Source organism: Hirundo rustica, chromosome 33, assembly GCF_015227805.2.
Source record: "Hirundo rustica isolate bHirRus1 chromosome 33, bHirRus1.pri.v3, whole genome shotgun sequence".
Taxonomy (NCBI): domain Eukaryota; kingdom Metazoa; phylum Chordata; class Aves; order Passeriformes; family Hirundinidae; genus Hirundo; species Hirundo rustica.
Genome location: NC_053482.1, coordinates 166,086 through 179,745, shown reverse-complemented (window position 1 = coordinate 179,745; position 13,660 = coordinate 166,086). Strand labels below are relative to the sequence as shown.

The 13,660-nt window shown below is 50.2% G+C and overlaps 1 protein-coding gene across 1 annotated transcript; it reads left to right on the top strand.

Annotated features, from left to right (window-relative positions):
- Nucleotides 1–584: 584 nt before the first annotated feature.
- On the top strand, nucleotides 585–1,367 carry LOC120764630 (olfactory receptor 14J1-like). The gene has a single exon (XM_040088631.2). It carries the CDS (start codon nucleotides 603–605, stop codon nucleotides 1,365–1,367), a length of 765 nt encoding a protein of 254 aa, XP_039944565.1. The 5' UTR covers nucleotides 585–602.
- Nucleotides 1,368–13,660: the final 12,293 nt, after the last annotated feature.

The window sequence follows — 13,660 nt, the reverse complement described above, 5'->3', positions numbered from 1 at the left end:
CTGCACTAAGGCTCAGAGAATCCTTCTGTCTCACTGGCTCTCTGTTCTCCCCAGGTACAGCAGAATCTCTTGTTCTGCCTGGCTGCAATCCCCATCTCTTCATCCTGGCAGCTCCTGTGCCTTAGGAGGAGATTCTTTGTCCAAATTCAAACACCAGGACTGGCACCTATTCTCACTGATCCCCTGTACTGACTGGAGGTCAGAGCTGACTCCCTGGTGTCCTGCAGGACCAGGTCTGGCTCTTCACTAAATATTTGGCAGGAGCAATCAGGGCTCCAGAAACCAAGGTGAAAGAAGTTCTCCAAGACGTAGACAACGGGGAGGTGTTTAGTGGCATCATCTGTGAGAAAGGGCTTTGACTTTTCTATCAAAACTCTCCTCAGATGTAACTGTCTTTCCTCTGCCTGCAGGTTGGAATGTCCAGACACTGCAAATGTCCAACAGCAGCTCCATCAGCCACTTCCTCCTGCTGCCATTGGCAGACACGCGGCAGCTGCAGCTCCTGCACTTCTGCCTCTTCCTGGGCATCTCCCTGGCTGCCCTCCTGGCCAACGGCCTCATCATCGGCGCCGTAGCCTGCAGGCCACCTCCTGCACACGCCCATGTTCTTCTTCCTGCTCAACCTGGCCCTCACCGACCTGGGCTCCATCCTCACCACTGTCCCCAAAGCCATGCACAATTCCCTCTGGGACACCAGGAACATCTCCTACACAGGATGTGCTGCACAGCTCTTTTTCTTTGCCTTTTTTATATCAGCAGAATATTCCCTCCTGACCATCATGTGCTACGACCGCTACGTGTCCATCTGCAAACCCCTGCACTACGGGACCCTCCTGGGCAGCAGAGCTTGTGCCCACATGGCAGCAGCTGCCTGGGCCAGTGGCTTTCTCAATGCTCTGCTCCACACAGCCAATACATTTTCCCTGCCCCTGTGCCAGGGCAATGCCCTGGGTCAGTTCTTCTGTGAAGTGCCACAGATCCTTAAACTCTCCTGCTCCAAATCCTACATCAGGGAAATTGGGCTCATTGTTGTTAGTGCCTCTTTGGTATTTGGTTGTTTTGTGTTCATTGTTTTCTCCTATGTGCAGATCTTCCAGGCTGTGCTGAGGATCCCCTCTGAGCAGGGACAGCACAAAGCCTTTTCCACCTGCCTCCCTCACCTGGTTGTGGTCTCACTGTTTGTCAGCACTGGCTTTTTTGCCCACCTGAAGCCCCCCTCCATCTCCTCCCCATCCCTGGATCTGGCCCTGCCAGTTCTGTACTCGGTGGTGCCTCCAGCCCTGAACCCCTTCATCTACAGCCTGAGGAACCAGGAGCTCAAGGCTGCAGTGTGGACACTGCTGACTAGACGGTTTCAGAAACAATAAACTGCTGGTGAATTTCTGCAACAAACTTCATCTTCAATACTCTTTGTCCAGTTTTCCTTCCTTTCTTATATTGTCTAAAAAGAAAGGCCCTAGTTTCTGCTTTTTCTCATTTTGATTCTCTCTACCTTTGCTGTGGCCCCAGACTGTATCAATGATGAGCTGTGCTCTCGGTGGCCTTTAAACGAACTAAAGGATCTACCAGCAGAGTTCTCTCCAGAGATCCCTGTTGTAATATATAGATTTGGTTTATATTAGTGGTGTTCTTTTCTATCTGTCCCTGCCAGACGGGGCCCATCCCCTCGGGCCGGGTCTGGTTTCCTCCCTCCTGGCAGTGGTTGGGTGACGCCTCTGGGTCTCGCGCATGGGCCCCGCTCCCTGGGGATAAAGCCACAGCAGGGGAGGGGCCGCGGACACTCGGGACCGGCGAGCGATGGGGACAGTTCAGCAAATGGAGCAGGACATGTGAATAAAGCTGTGAAATCCCAAAGGAGCCGGGAATAGACTCTCTTATTTTGCCATCAGCGGCCATCAGATCTCGTGGGGAAAGCAACAACTGGCTCCCAAACAGGGACTTGAAGCCACAAAAGGTTCCCAAAAAGCTGGAAGAACCACTCTGGGAGCACGTGGCCGAGGAATCTCACGCAGAGACAGACCTGTCAGGCTTGGTGCTTGCTGTGGAATCTCCAAAACACAGGATTCCACAGGCCAGGGCTGCAGTTTTCTCTCCTGGACTCAAAAATCCCATCGGAGTGCTGCAAAGAAGCTCCCGACCGCCAGGCTGCTCCCAGAGAGAGTGACCAGGTGTTCGTGGAAAACTAATCCGGGAGACTGAGACTAGAAGCCCTTTTTGCACTAAAAAGGGTCAGTCTTTAGGCAAAACGAGTAATGAGGAAAGAAAGGAAAGAAACACTGGAATTTTGGGGAGTACCACTTTCAGTTTTCTAAGGGAAAATTTTCTTCAGAGGTGGGATTCCTCAGAGAAAAGGGTTTTTCCCTCTATCGGGGAAGGTTTTATTTTCAGAGTAAACACCTTCAAAGTGCTTTTATCGGCTTCGGGGGGGGGTGGAAAAGGAAACTGTTTCCCCTTTTGGCTTTTTTTCTCTTCAGCAAGGTGGTTTTTTGGTTTTTTTGTTTTTTTTTTCCCTTTCTCTTTTTCTTCCTTGCAATTTCTCAGTCACAATAGGGAGAACACAGAAACTTAAAATCTGAGCCAAAAATGGGTACAGAATTGTCTGTGTCTCAAAAGAGGGTCTATTACAATATTTTAAATGCCTTGGAGGATGGGAAAACCCATGTTTCCAAGAAGCAATTTAAAAATTTCCTTCAGTGGTTATTTGCTCAGTTTCCAGAAGTATCTGAGCAAATAAACTCGCCAGAATTTTGGGAAACTGTTGTAAAGGAATTGTCTCAATCAAGCTCCCCTAATGATAAAGAAAAAGCAAACTTTGCTCATTGGAGCCTGCAGATTCTATTTGCAATGCAAAATCAAAATGAAAAGAATAAAAAGCCAGTTCCTTGTGGACTTTCCCCAGTTTCCTCAGTTTCTCCCTATCCTGACCCCAAAATCCCTTCCCTAAAATCGGATATTCCTCGAGAAACCCCTAAGCTTTCCCCAAAACTCCCTTCTTCCCCAGTTTGTAAACACCAAGTTAGGTTTACTTTTGCAGGCAGTTCAAGCGCACAAAACCCCCATCTTAGTGAATCACAAGCTAGTCTTAGTTTGGAAGGGGGATCACAAGATGTAGGGGACCCCTTTGTTCCCCAAAATGGCTGAAGCCATGTGCCCTCGAGTCACGAGGAGCCTCTCTCTTTGTCTGTCCCTCCTTCCTGCAATTCCTTCTTCTCCCCAGACACCTCCTTCCCTTCGGTGCCGCCCCTGGCACTGCCCTCTCCTCTGACTCTGCCCCTACCCTCAAACCTCCGCCCTCCGACTCCTCCCCGTGTGACCCAAGCCTCCAGCCCCTCCCTGCCCCTGGTTCTCACGGTTTCCCTGCCCACAGTCCCAATTCCCATGCCCTGGGGAAAGGAAGGGGTGGGGGTGGTGGTAAGCCAGGAACCCAGAAGCAGGAAATTATCCTGGCTTCTCTGCCACCCCTGTCACATACCGATGGTCAAAAAGAGGGGGTGCTGTCCACAGGAATTGGGACCCCTTCCGTCAACGAGCGATTCAGGATTTGTGCAAAGCTCAGGCCAGATTTGGACGCGAAAGTGAATACTTTCACAGCCTTTTAAAAGCAAATTTAGCAGGGAATCCTGTTGTTCCCTTTGACCTCTGGCAGCTTTTTTCTGCCCTCCTTTCATCCACACAGTTTAGGCTTTGGGACTCCACATGGAAAAAAAGATTAAGAGATTTACTCCCGGAGCTTTGGCAAAATCCTGAAACGGCTGTTGATAATAATAATTTGTCAGTTTGGTTAGAACATCTATGTGGTGACGGTGAATGGGTTGCAGCACTCAAGCAAGCTCAAGAAATTCCTTCAGCTGTTTTGGAGCGCATTAAAGAGACTGCTTTAAAAGCATTCTTTTCAATCCAACCCAATGGGCCTTTCCAACCTTACAGTAAAATAAAGCAGCTTCCATCAGAACCTTTTGTAACGTTTGTTGAGCGATTAACCCGAGCTATCGAGTTACAGGTTAAGAATGAAGGAGCCCAGGAACAGGTCCTGGAGGAGATGGCACTGACCAATGCAAATGAACAGTGCAAGGCAGCCATCCTCAGCCTGCCCATGGAACCGGCTCCAACCTTAGATGACGTGCTGTATGTGTGTACCCAGAAAGTTCCCTTCATGAGTGCACACCTTAATCACAGTTCCAGAGATGCATTCAGACCACCGCAAAGAGCTGCCGCAGCAGACACCATGCCCCCTGTGCCTGCGCCACAGCCACCACCCAAGAGAAGCACAACGTGTCTCCTGTGTGATCAGGCTGGACATTGGGCATCTCAATGCCCTTTAAAGAAGCAATTTCTGGACTTTTGGGACAATGGGGGTGGGAGGTCTCAAGAGTTCAAAAGGAATTTTTCAAAAAACTAAAATGTCAGCGCTCACTTGTCCAGCATGCTGACCTAGTTAGGGCTAATCTGAGGGGGGGGGGGGGGGGGGGGGGGGAGAAAAAAACTAAAAAATGCAAATTTTAAATTAAATAATCCTGTTATAACCAGTTCTACCTTTCAGCAGAAGTCACCAGATAGGACCCTTTCAGATCATGATGTAAGCAGACCCTGTCTAACCACAGAATGTCTCCAAGAGCCTTTTAGGTTGCAACTGACAGAGTCCTTGCACCTAAGTGACACAGACTGGCATTTAGGTTCATTGGATCTACAAGTGCTAGGCTCCTGGCAACATGTTGGCAGTAAGTTTGTCATCCTTGGGGACACCAAGTACACACCGAGAGAGATCGAGATCCTTCCAGGTCTCGACTCATCAAACCCCAAACAACTAGTTCTCTGGCTGCGCTGTGTCCACCCACCTTTGTTTCTGCCTAAGGGGTAGATAATAGCTCAGGCAATTCCAGCACCTGACCCGTTCCCTGGAAAAAACAGCACAAGGAACAAACACCTTGATGTTTGCCCCACACGAGTTATTGGGAGGGACAAACTCATAATAGGGTGTGAGGTCCGTCACAGTGGGGAAGTAGTAAACCTCAAAGGAGTTTTGGAAAAAGGCGCGGATGTAACAATTGTACCAGAAAGGATGTGGCCCTCACATTGGGAACTGCAAAATGTGGCCAGGCACGTAGAAGGTATAGGGGGGATGAAATGGGCAAAACAGTCAAAAAGTGTTGTGCAAATTAAGGGGCCAAATGGACAATTAGCTACACTGCGTCCATTTGTTTTGGATTATTCAGAGCCCTTGTGGGGGAGAGACCTGATGGCCCAGTGGGGGGTCACGATTGGCATTCCAGATGCCCCCCGGTTTTTCAGGCTGCGGCCACTGAAGAGCGCCCTACCCAGAAACTCAATTGGAAAACTGATTCACCAGTCTGGAAAGAGCAGTGGCTGCTCAATAAAGGAAAATTGAAGGCGCTTCAGGAGCTAGTGGATGAACAGCTAGCTAAAGGCCACATTGTGGAAACCACGTCTCTGTGGAATTCCCCAGTCTTTGTTATAAAAAAGGCAAAAAAAGGCAAGTGGCGGCTCCTCCACGGTCTCTGTCAAAATAATAATGTCATGGAGGATATGGGTTCTCTCCAACCAAGGATGCCATCCCCAGCGATGCTCCCCCATAATTGGAATTTGGCAATTATTGATATCAAAGATTGTTTTTTCCAGATCCCTCTGCACCCTGATGATGCCCCACGTTTCGCCTTCTCGGTCCCTACCCTCAACCGAGAAGCCCCGAGGAAAAGATACCACTGGAAGTTTCTTCCCCAAGGGATGAAAAACTCCCCATCCATTTGTCAGTGGTACCTACCTCTCTTCCCTGCTGTCCCCAGTGTGCGCAGCTGTAGGAGAAGCCATCATTCTGCACTACATGGATGATGTGCTCGTGTGTGCCCCCAGTGATGACTTACTGTCCCACGTGCTTGACCTGACAATCGATTCTTTGGTTGCTGCAGGGTTCGAGCTTCAGGAGGAAAAGATTCAAAGGATGCCGCTTTGGAAGTACCTGGGTCTGGAGATTGGTAAGCGAACCATTGTGCCGCAAAAATTGGTTGTCAAAAATAACATCAAGACCTTAGCAGATGTCCAGCAGTTGTGTGGGTCCTTAAATTGGGTAAGACCTTGGCTAGGTCTGACCACTGAAGACCTAGATCCCCTCTTTAATCTTTTAAAAGGGGGAGAGGAGCTCAGTTCTCCGAGGACCCTCACCCAAGAGGCAAGAGCAGCCCTAGAAAAGGTACAGGACTGTATGGCCACCAGGCAGGCCAACAGGTGCAAGTCAGACTTGCCATTCAAATTCATCATTTTAGGCAAATTGCCACACTTACACGGGATGATTTTTAAGTGGGAAAGAGTGGAAAAATCAACAAAGGACAAAGACTGTAGGGATCCCCTCTTAATCATAGAGTGGGTTTTCCTCAGTCACCACTGGTCCAAGAGAATGGCCAGGCCACAGGAACTGGTAGCAGAACTGATCCGGAAAGCCAGGACCCAGATCAGGGAGTTGGCAGGAAGTGATTTTGAGTGTATTCACATCCCAATTGAGATAAACTCGGGCCAAATCACAAAAGCAATGTTGGAGCACCTGATTCATGAAAATGAAGCTCTGCAGTTTGCTCTGGATAGCTACACAGGTCAAATCTCAATTCATCGGCCTGCTCACAAATTATTTAGAGAACAAATTCAGTTCAAATTGTCATTAAAAAGTGTTCAGAGCAGGAGGCCTTTAAAGGCTTTAACTGTTTTTACAGATGCATCTGGAACATCTCATAATTTAGTAATAACATGGAAAAATCCTCAAACTCAGCAGTGGGAGAAAGATATTGTCGAGGTGGAAGGATTACCTCAGGTAGCTGAGTTGGCTGCAGTTGTTAGAGCTTTTGAAAAGTTTCCTGAGCCATTCAGTTTGATCACAGATTCGGCCTATATAGCAGGTGTAGTATCCAGAGCTGAACAAGCTGTACTGAGTGAGGTCTCCAGTTCTGCACTTTTCAACTTGCTCTCAAAACTAGTAAATCTGATCTCCCTCCGAGAGCAACAATTTTATGTGATGCACATCAGATCACACACCGATTTACCAGGATTCATAGCCAAGGGCAACAGAAGGGCTGATGCTCTTGCTGCGCCTGTGGAGATGGCCCCACTCCCAGACATCTTCGGACAAGCCAAAATCAGCCATCAGCTTTTTCACCAGAATGCACCAGGCCTAGTCTGCCAGTTCCATCTAACTTGGGAACAGGCTCAGGCAATTGTGTCAATGTGTCCCTCGTGCCAGCAACACGCACTCCCAGCCCTGAGTGCAGGAGCAAACCCCAGGGGATTGAACAGCTGAGAGGTATGGCAGACAGACACGACCCACATCATGTCCTTTGGTAGGCAAAGGTGTGTCCATGTATCTGTAGACACCTTTTCTGGAGCTGTCTATGCCTCTGCCCACGCAGGGGAGAAGTCTGGTGATGCCATGAAACACCTAATACAGGCTTTCTCCTTCCTGGGCATCCCCAAATCAATAAAAACTGATAATGGACCCACGTACGCATCCAAGGAGTTCAGAAGCTTCCTGCAGCAATGGGGAGTAGAGCACAAAACCAGCATTCCCTACTCCCCGACAGGTTAGGCCATCGTGGAAAGGACCCACCAAAATCTGAAAAGGGTCCTCAACCAACAACATCAGTCTCTCAAACTAGAAACACCCCAAATACAGTTGTCCAAGGTCTTGTTCACTCTGAACTTTTTAAATTGTACGTTTGAAAATCTTAACCCACCAATTGTGTGCCATTTCAGAGAGAACTGCCAACTGCAGCTGAAAGCAAAGCCTCCGGTAATGGTAAAGGATCCAGCGACCAGGGAAACAGAGGGTCCTCATGATATGATCACCTGGGGTCGTGGGTATGCCTGCGTGTCCACTCCCCCAGATCTCAAGTGGGTGCCCGCCAAGTGGGTGAAACCTTTCATCCCTAAAACTGCAAAACGGCCTGCAGAGGGCCCACAAGTGACCAGTGCTGCCTGGAGGAGGAGAAAGCACCGAACCTTCTCCTTCTAATTATCATTATTCCTTAACACCGTTTTTCTAAACAGTTTGCTCTAAATGTCATTTTTCTTCTGCAGCTTTAAAGGAACTCAAAGTCTTAACTTTGAGCATCTCCTACGAACCGAGCCTTCCTCCTTCTTAATTTAATAAGAAAAGGGGAAATGTTGTAATTCATTAATTTGGTTTATATTGTGTTTTATCAGATTTGTAATCTGTTTCGTGTTTTTTTCCTTATTCAGCTGTAACCTAACTCTTCCCCTCCCACTTTTCCCTTATTGGGTGGTGCCTCTGGGCCCTGCCCCCTGGGGAAAAAGCCCCGACGGGGAAGGGGCGAGTTCTCCCTGGCACCGCTGAGCCATCGGGATGGTCCAGGCAAGAAGGGCAGGACTTGAGAATAAAAGCTGTAAAATTCCATCCAAAGCCAGAGAGCAGACTCTTTTGCCATTGGCGGTCGTCAAGGCTCGTGGGGAAATACTACACCCAGGGGCTGTGGGTGGATCTCTGCATCCCCTGTGGATCCCATGGGCTGAGAGTGGATCTCTGCATCCCTTGTGGATCCCCATGGGGTGAGAGTGGATCTCTGCATCCCCCATGGATATCTGTGCTGCCCCTGCTGCCAAAAACCAGGCTGTGCCAAACCAATACATCTTGTTCTGCGAAATTTGCTGATTTCTGAAAAGGGCTTCATTCACATTTCTTATTACAAGGTAACTATTTCTTTCTGCACAGCTACAGCTTTCTGCACAGTTCAAGCATTATCTTGTTGCCTCGGCATCAGGGCCCATCAGGCTGAGTCTGACCTGTCCGTGCTCCAAGCTGCAAACAGAACCTGCCCCCAGCCAGTGCCCTGCAAACAGGCAGGGTTCTGTAGGGCCAGGGAGAGTGCACAGAGATTTGGGGTCTGTGAGTGCTGGCAGGGAGAGATCAGGCACAGGGAAACACCTGCAGGGGGAAAATCTCCAGGAAGCAGAGAGAGTCCCTGTCCCTGAGCCCCATGGCCTCCAGTCCCTGCTGCAGGGCCAGACCTGACTCTGCTGCTCTGTGGGGCTGGGACAGGGGCAGGGAGAGTCTGGACTCTGCAGTGCCAGCGAGAGGAAAACAATGGACCTTTGGTTATACAGGTCCCTGCAGTGTCAGAATGGTCTCCATGGTTCCAGGAGGCCATGAAGAGTCAAAATGGCTGCTTGATTCCTTGGGGCTACACAATGAAACAATTTCATCCTGGTTCCATGAGACCACAAAGCGTCACTATGGTCCACTTGGTTTCATGAGGTCCTGCAGTGCCACAATGGCCCCTCGGTTCTAAGAGGTCCTGAAATGGCAGAGAGGTGTCCTTGGTTATAGAGTGACACAAGTGACCCTTGGTCACACCAGGCCCCGCAGTGTCACACGGCACCTTTGGTTCTGTGGGGCCGCAGTGTCTGTTCTGCTGGTGAGCAGGGTCAGCACCAAAGACACAGACACAAAGCTCAGGAATTCTGTGATTTATTATAATGCACAACTGCAGAGAATCACCAAAGGAGAAGCTCAGCAATGCACCCAATCATCACTACCAAAGATTGCCTGCAGTGATTAAGAAAGAGACAGCACCAGGTACCCTCAGACTTTCCCATCACCCCAATCCACACATCAGCTGGGGGAAGCTGTCACAGCCAAGGACTGCACACGGGAGGGAAGAGTGGCAGGGGCTGTGCTGAAAGTCAGCTCCATGTGCTGCTGCTGCTACTCTGGGGGTCATTTGTGCAGCCCTGCCCCAGAGTGAGGGATCAGATCCAGGCACTGCTGCTGCTCCCTGGGGATCAGCCACCATTTGGTTGTTGCTGTCAGGGCCAGCAGAAGCAGTGGCTGGAGCAGCGGGTGCTGACAGTGCCCCAAGCCCCGGGGCTGGAGGGGTCCCTGGGCTGGGGCTGGCAGGGAGCTGCCCCTTGTTCTCCCTCTGCCTCCCGCAGAGCTGGGCCGGGCACAAGTGGGGCAGCACAGCAAACAGGGAGCCTGCCAGTCTCTTCCAGCCCTGTCTGCTCACAGTTTGGGCCTTGGAGCTTCAGGTGGACAAAGGCAGCTGCTTCTGCTCCCTCTGTGTGTCCCCGTGTTGAGCAGTGCTGCTCCATCAGTCTGTGCCCAGCAGTGGGGAAAAGCCTCAGCCCTGCAGGGCCTGAGCAGCTCAGCCAGCGGGAAGGGAGCTTCTCCACACGGGAACCAACAGCAAAGGACTGTAGCACCTTGTTCTTGGGCAGAGCCCAAATTTTGTGAGGGAATAACAGAATTATTCAAGTGCAGTGGTGCAACAGCACTGCAGGTGCTGTGCCTGCAAACACGTGGTTCAAGATATGCAAAAGAATTCTGCAACTCTTGACTAGAACAAGATGTCACCAGTGCTGAACTCCAGTTATGTCCAAAGCAACCACTTTACACATCTGCTGGCCCCAGCTAAACTTTTTTCTTCAGGGTATCCAAACAAAAGTAAACAGAAGAGAAGCGTACATTTTCATTGTTTATCAGAAATGTATCTCATTTTGCTGTACATTCCTTTTTTAGGCCATGTTGTCTGCTTAAAAAGAAAAAACCAAATATATATGAAAGAGGAAAGCAAAATATAAATGTGTAGTGACAAATCTTATAGAACTTTAGATTAAGAGGTAACTGATCTTTTGAAAAAGAGAACTAAGTTATTTACTTTGTAAGTGTTCTGATGGCATGGATCCATCTTACAGACATCAGCATCTTTTTTTTAAAGGTTTTGGTGTTTTTTTCCAATATTAAGGTTTTTTAAATTGTGGCTGAAGAAATAGGAAAGTGAAAGATGGAATGGGCATGACAGTGTCTTGATTGTAAAAATATTACAGTTTACAACTTGGATGTAAAGTATTGCAAATGAAATTTCAAAATCCCAGTGGATTGTGTGACAGCAGCTTTTCCTTGAGGATGTGCAGCAACACAAAAATTTCGTCATGGGGGTGGGGGGCTCGGGGCTTTGCCCTGTGCCACTCTGAATGTCATGAAACAGGACTTAACCTGCCACCAGCCCAGGTCACCTTCTGCCACCGCAGCTCCTTGGACCTTGTGTCCCCCAGAGCAGACACAAAGTGTTTCTGCTGCACCCCCCATAGCATAAATCCACTGAGAGCTGGGATTTTCCCAAGGCTTGTGTCTCCATTGTGCCATATTCCTAAAGAACCAGAAGCTCATCCTGATGAATATAGTGAGTTAAACGGATGGTTGTCAGCTCCATTTTCTCCCCAGAAATCCTGAAACTGCTTCTGAATGCTGCTCCCTTCAGCTCTTGGACACCTATTCACACAGAGCTGGGGAAAAAAATCCCCTGGGCACCAGCTTACAAGTGAGTTATGACAAAGTTAGAGCTCTGTGGGAAATCTCTATACATTCTTATCCTTTTAATATATCTATACGTGGGGGTGTGCGCTGATGTGTCTTGTACACAAAGGAAGGATTGTGCAAGCCACGTGACTGACACTTTCACTCTCAGTGTTCATTCCATACCCATGAGGACAAAGACATTATGGAAACCCTGGCACAGACAAACCCTTCTGTCCATGGACACAGAGACATGCAAGAGCCCCTGGCACACACGGACCCTTCTATCCATGGATACAGAGACATGCAAGAGCCCCTGGCACACACAGACCCTTCTATCCATGGATACAGAGACATGCAAGAGCCATTGGCACACACAGACCCTTCTATCCACGGATACAGAGACATGCAAGAGCCCCTGGCACACACAGACCCTTCTATCCATGGATACAGAGACATGCACGAGCCCCTGTCATACACAGACCCTTTCCCCACAAGCTGCAGGACATGAGAACACAACCCTTGCAAACACTGACTGCAAGCCACAGCTCTGGGTGCTCCCCATGAAGCTCAGCTCTGGCACCACTGTCTGCCCCAAGCTCCAGAGGATGCAGTGGGAGCCCGGCTGGGCTCTGCCCTGGGGCCATCCTGCAGGGAGAGCTGGAAACAGGGAGCATTTAGGTTCCACAAACAGCCAAGCCAGGGGTGCAGGGCAGCTGGTCCAGCCCGGACTGCACTGCTGTGTGCTGTGCTCTGGGGCTGGGGCTCTGCGCAGAGGGGACTGCACTGGTGTGTGCCAGAGGAGACAAAGAAGCTTCAGCTTTAGTCTAACTGAGGTGGGTGGGTGAGCTGGGAAGAGTGGGGAGGCTCAGGGGGATTCACAGAGCTCATGCTGCTGGAAGGATGAGGAAAAGGGAGAGGGAACTCAGCAGTGAGGAGAGCTGAGGGCTGCAGAGCAGCTCTGAATGACACTAAAATGCCGCTGTACCTCTGAGACATTGCTGTTCTTCTGCCAGGGACAGGATGACTCCCTAAGCCTGGGACTCGGCCTACCTCATGGTGAGGGGCATCAAGGAAGGCAAAAGTGGGACGGAGACTGCGATGGGCTGGGAAGTCACTGGGGGAAATGAGGGAGCAGTTGTGAAGTAAAAGGCAGCTGGGGAAGACAACTGTTTAGAGAAGGGCTGAGCTACAGCTTGAGCAAGCTGAAAAATGTCATTTAGGGTCATCCTAGACTGATTTCGTTTCACAAGGTATGGAAAAGGTTTAATTTAGGGGAGATGTCATGTTTTCCCTTGGAGATGTACATTCTCCAAACTTGAGCAGCACTGCCAAAATGCTCAAGCAAGTCTCTGCTGCAGGTCACACTGTTTCTTCTTTGGCTGATTCCGGCCCGGTGCTGAGCTCCAGCAGAGCCCTGGCAGAGCCCAGAGCAGCCTCAGCATCCGCAGAGCCCGGCTGCAAGGAGAGAAAGCAGAAACCGCCCATCAGCTGAAGGCTCCTGTGCCCTTGTCCCAGCTGCCCGCGGTGCCCAGGCCATGCTGGCCGTGCTCAGAGCGGTGCCCAAAGCTGCCCATCATTGCTGCCTTTGGCAGCAGAGCAGGAGGGCAGGACATGTGCCCAGCCTGCAGCCAGCCATGGCACATCCACCTCCTCAGCAGCTGCCCAGAGCAGGATGCTCCTGTGCTCGCTGCCATCTCCCAAAAGCTCTTATCCCACCCATGCCAAGAAGATGGGGACCCACCTCACGCCATCCGCCGCTGGAAGAAAAGCTGCTCCCAAAGGATGTCCTCAGCCTTCTCCAAGGGCACGGCCCATCCACGCCACAGCTGGTCCCAAGCACTTCCCCATCCACACTGGACACTGCCTGGAAGGCTTCCTTTAGAAAAACAAACAACAAATTCAGGAAAATAGATTACAGACAAAAAGGAAAAACAAGGGAAAAAATAAAAGATCTTATGTCAGTCACAGCTTGAGGAAGGCCCAACCCCTGCATGCTAGGGAAAAACCCACCCACGGGTGAGGGAAGCCCATGCTTTCTCCTTCCCCCCTGCACTGCCTCCCAAAAGTGATGGTGACCCCAAAGCAAACAAGGGGAGTGGAGCAGCCCAAGCCCTTCCTTGACTGCAAAGCAAAGCACGGGGGCACAGGTGCTGGAGTCCCACCTCTGCTCCTGCCATGGGGGTTTGTTTGTGTCAGGCTGGCTGCCCCAGCCCCAGCCCAGGGCACGGTGGGTGTTGGGGACTGTTGGCAGGGCCAGGAGCCAACTCCCATTTTGTAACCACCCCAGCCCATGGCCCCAGCCCTGACAAAAATCAGCCTGGCAGCCCACTGAAGAATCAGTTGCAT

Excerpts from the sequence above, each read along its gene's own strand:
- LOC120764630 (XM_040088631.2), top strand. The coding sequence starts at position 603 with ATGTTCTTCTTCCTGCTCAACCTGGCCCTCACCGACCTGGGCTCCATC.